Genomic DNA, 2,869 nt, shown 5'->3' on the forward strand with positions numbered 1-2,869 from the left:
CAAAATTTCATGTTTTCCGTCCCGTTTTTGCTCATATCTCGGAGGCAAAATGAGCAAGAACGCTCATTTGTACATCATTCTAGAGAGAAATAAATGGCATTTTTAGAAAGTGAACCATGGATGGGGAATTGTTGGCAGATTTCTCAAAAAGTGCTTGAATTCAAGAAGTTTTTTCACGGCCCCCATTTATCCGCCCTTGCTCATAATACGTTACTAGAAAATACGGAAAGAAAACTAAATTATTGCCTTACACCAGCAGCTCGTATCTTAGGCAGTCATTGTTAACAAAGATGTCCATACACGCTTGCGGAATCGCTGTGGGTTTAGTGTAGAGGTATTGAATGCGCTTTACAATACTCAAGCCAGGAGACAACACATGTGGGATTAGTATTGGCTTTATTTTAAATGCCTAGAAATAAGAAAACTATATAACCAATCTTTCGAAATCGAATCGAGATGATAAAAAATGCATATTTATATTTTATTACTATTAGGGCAAATTTTAATCTGTAGCATAACGCCGAAAAACCATCCTTGTGCAACGATTCTAAACGGTTGGTGATTTCGAAGCTTCTAAAGTTTTATATTTGCACGATGTCAAACCTTTAAGAGCATTTGCAGACCTGCATTGACTTGCGTTTAGAAAATATGCTTGTTTTCAGCAATAATAGATCGATTCAAGAAACGAATATAATTATGCGCTTTCTGGTTAAATGGCCACGGGATTTCGAAGTTTTTCAAGCTTCATATTTGCACGATTTGAGTCGTTTGAGTCGAATATGTGCTCATCAGTGCGTCAACACCTGTGTTACCCATGCCTAGTAAGAAGGGTGAATGGATCGTCGACAATTTTACACATTTTGAGTCGCGGGGGCAGAAATTAAACTCTGAACACAAATGTACCATTGACTTCAAAATCGTACTACCTTTGATGTAGGTGGTGATATTCTGATATTGACAATAAACTTTCCACGATTTGTGATCGTGATCGTCTGGTTAAAGCTTTTTCCATCGTAAGCATCTTTAAAAATCATACATCCAGGCTGTATTCTGACGCTATTTATGAACAGAGGCTTCTCCAGTTCTCTGATACTGGCCATGTCCTGAAAGAACGACGGTCTGTGTTTCAACTATTTAAATACAAATATCGGCCTTGGTGAAATTGAAACAGTTCTTATGCAGAAACATACTGAAATACATACATTTTGCAAGTGTTTTACCTGTAGGTTCTTTTTGAAGTAGGAAAATCTATCGCTTATGAATCGGTCTTTCTCTACCGGTTCCACAGCCTCAAACGAAGTTATGTCGGCTATGGGCATGTGAGATTCGATTACTTCCTTATAAATGTTGTGTTGCGATATTAACTGAACTGTCGAAATTGAGACATTATCTTGTGATTTTGACCGGTCTGTACAACTGCCCAAACTTTCGGAATCTTCGCTTATCTTTACTGCACGTTTAAGCATGTATAAAGCCACAACAATTATCAGCAGGAGTGAAAACGTGACGCTCTAAAGAAAATGGCACAATGTCATGAGTTTGAAATATTAATTAGCTACACACACATTACGGTTGCTACCTGTATATACAAGGTTTTTCGGGTGTAGTCGTCGTCAAGCATTATACAGGGTGATTCAAAATTGGCGTCATTCCTTTATTATCAATGTTGTATTAATTGAACTTATATTTTTTTCGACAATATTCAAGCTACGATATAATAAGACATAAAAATACTCTGAATATACCTTTTCTTCTTCAGAGGTATGATAAACTACACCTATAGAGCAAGACAGGAGGCAACCGAGCGCAGACGAGCATCAGCAATCAATCATGCAGCTCTGGGAACAAAAAGCGCCCCTAAGTAGGACCGGAACTTTGAGCAATGATTAATGACACAGCGTGAGGTACAAGATCTATGGACTGTGAAGACTCTCCGTTCCTACTTTAGTTTCGGTCAGATAATTTGTATATTCTAAATATGCAGTGTACAAATACTGAATGAATGCAATGTGGACTACCTGTTTAAATATTATTTCAACTTTCTGCAAAGAAGTTTCCTAAAAACCTCCAGTAGTCTCATAGTTACTCGCTTCCTTAGGAAACAGTTGCAACAAGACAAATTTCCCAGAGACAAGAAAACACACATCGTTAAATGAAGGCTATTTAATTAGAGTAATTTAAGAGTTACCACGAGAATACAAAGTTCTATTCTATGGCAACTAGAACATGTCTGTTTGGTGGAAACTAGAACTTTTCCTATAACTGGTTACAACGTCCCAGTTTCACCTTGGTAATAGGTTTCAAAGTGCGGTTCCAAAAGGAACATGTTCCTTTTTAAATTTTTCATTTTAAATGCAGAATGGTGATGATAGTAGAAATAGTGATGATATATAATGATTTCCTGAACATAATTCTTAACATTGGTAAACTTAAAATAAAATGTTCTAAAATCAAAAACAAAACATATGTCCGAGGTAACTACTTACAGAACAAAAAAACTGATTTTTCCAAAGAAAAACAATTTATAAAAGAAATTCTAAATTTCAATAATTATCCAAATTCGTTTATTGAAAAATGTTTTAACGAAATTGAATTCCCACGAACAAAACAAAATCAAAATAAACCTATTACGAACCTTTTCATTCCATTTATTCCAGGACTTTCAGATCAAATTAAACCAGTAGGTAAAAAATTTAATATTAGGACTTCAATCTTCAAAACTGAAAATACAATCAGAAGTAAAATTTCAGTAACAAAACCTTATGACATAATTGAAAATACAAAAAATGTAATTTATAAAATTCCTTGCGAATGCAATAAATTTTATATAGGAGAAACCTCAAGACCATTACCCAAAAGACTCAAAGAA

At 35.1% G+C, this 2,869-nt stretch overlaps 1 protein-coding gene across 1 annotated transcript in view; it reads right to left on the reverse strand.

The window, feature by feature from the left end:
• LOC109538723 overlaps positions 1-1,539 on the reverse strand; it is a 5,277-nt gene extending 3,738 nt beyond the window's left edge. Inside the window, exons 1-3 of the mRNA XM_048664735.1 lie at positions 1,221-1,539; positions 927-1,103; positions 252-409 (exon numbers count right to left, since the gene is read on the reverse strand). Coding sequence (XP_048520692.1) covers positions 252-409; positions 927-1,103; positions 1,221-1,466 — 581 coding nt within the window. The 5' untranslated portion in view covers positions 1,467-1,539. The remainder of the gene's footprint in view (positions 1-251; positions 410-926; positions 1,104-1,220) is intronic.
• Positions 1,540-2,869: the final 1,330 nt, after the last annotated feature.

Source organism: Dendroctonus ponderosae, unplaced genomic scaffold (genome assembly GCF_020466585.1).
Source record: "Dendroctonus ponderosae isolate FM_Combo_2020 unplaced genomic scaffold, Dpon_F_20191213v2 Dpon_F_20191213_3, whole genome shotgun sequence".
Lineage (NCBI taxonomy): Eukaryota > Metazoa > Arthropoda > Insecta > Coleoptera > Curculionidae > Dendroctonus > Dendroctonus ponderosae.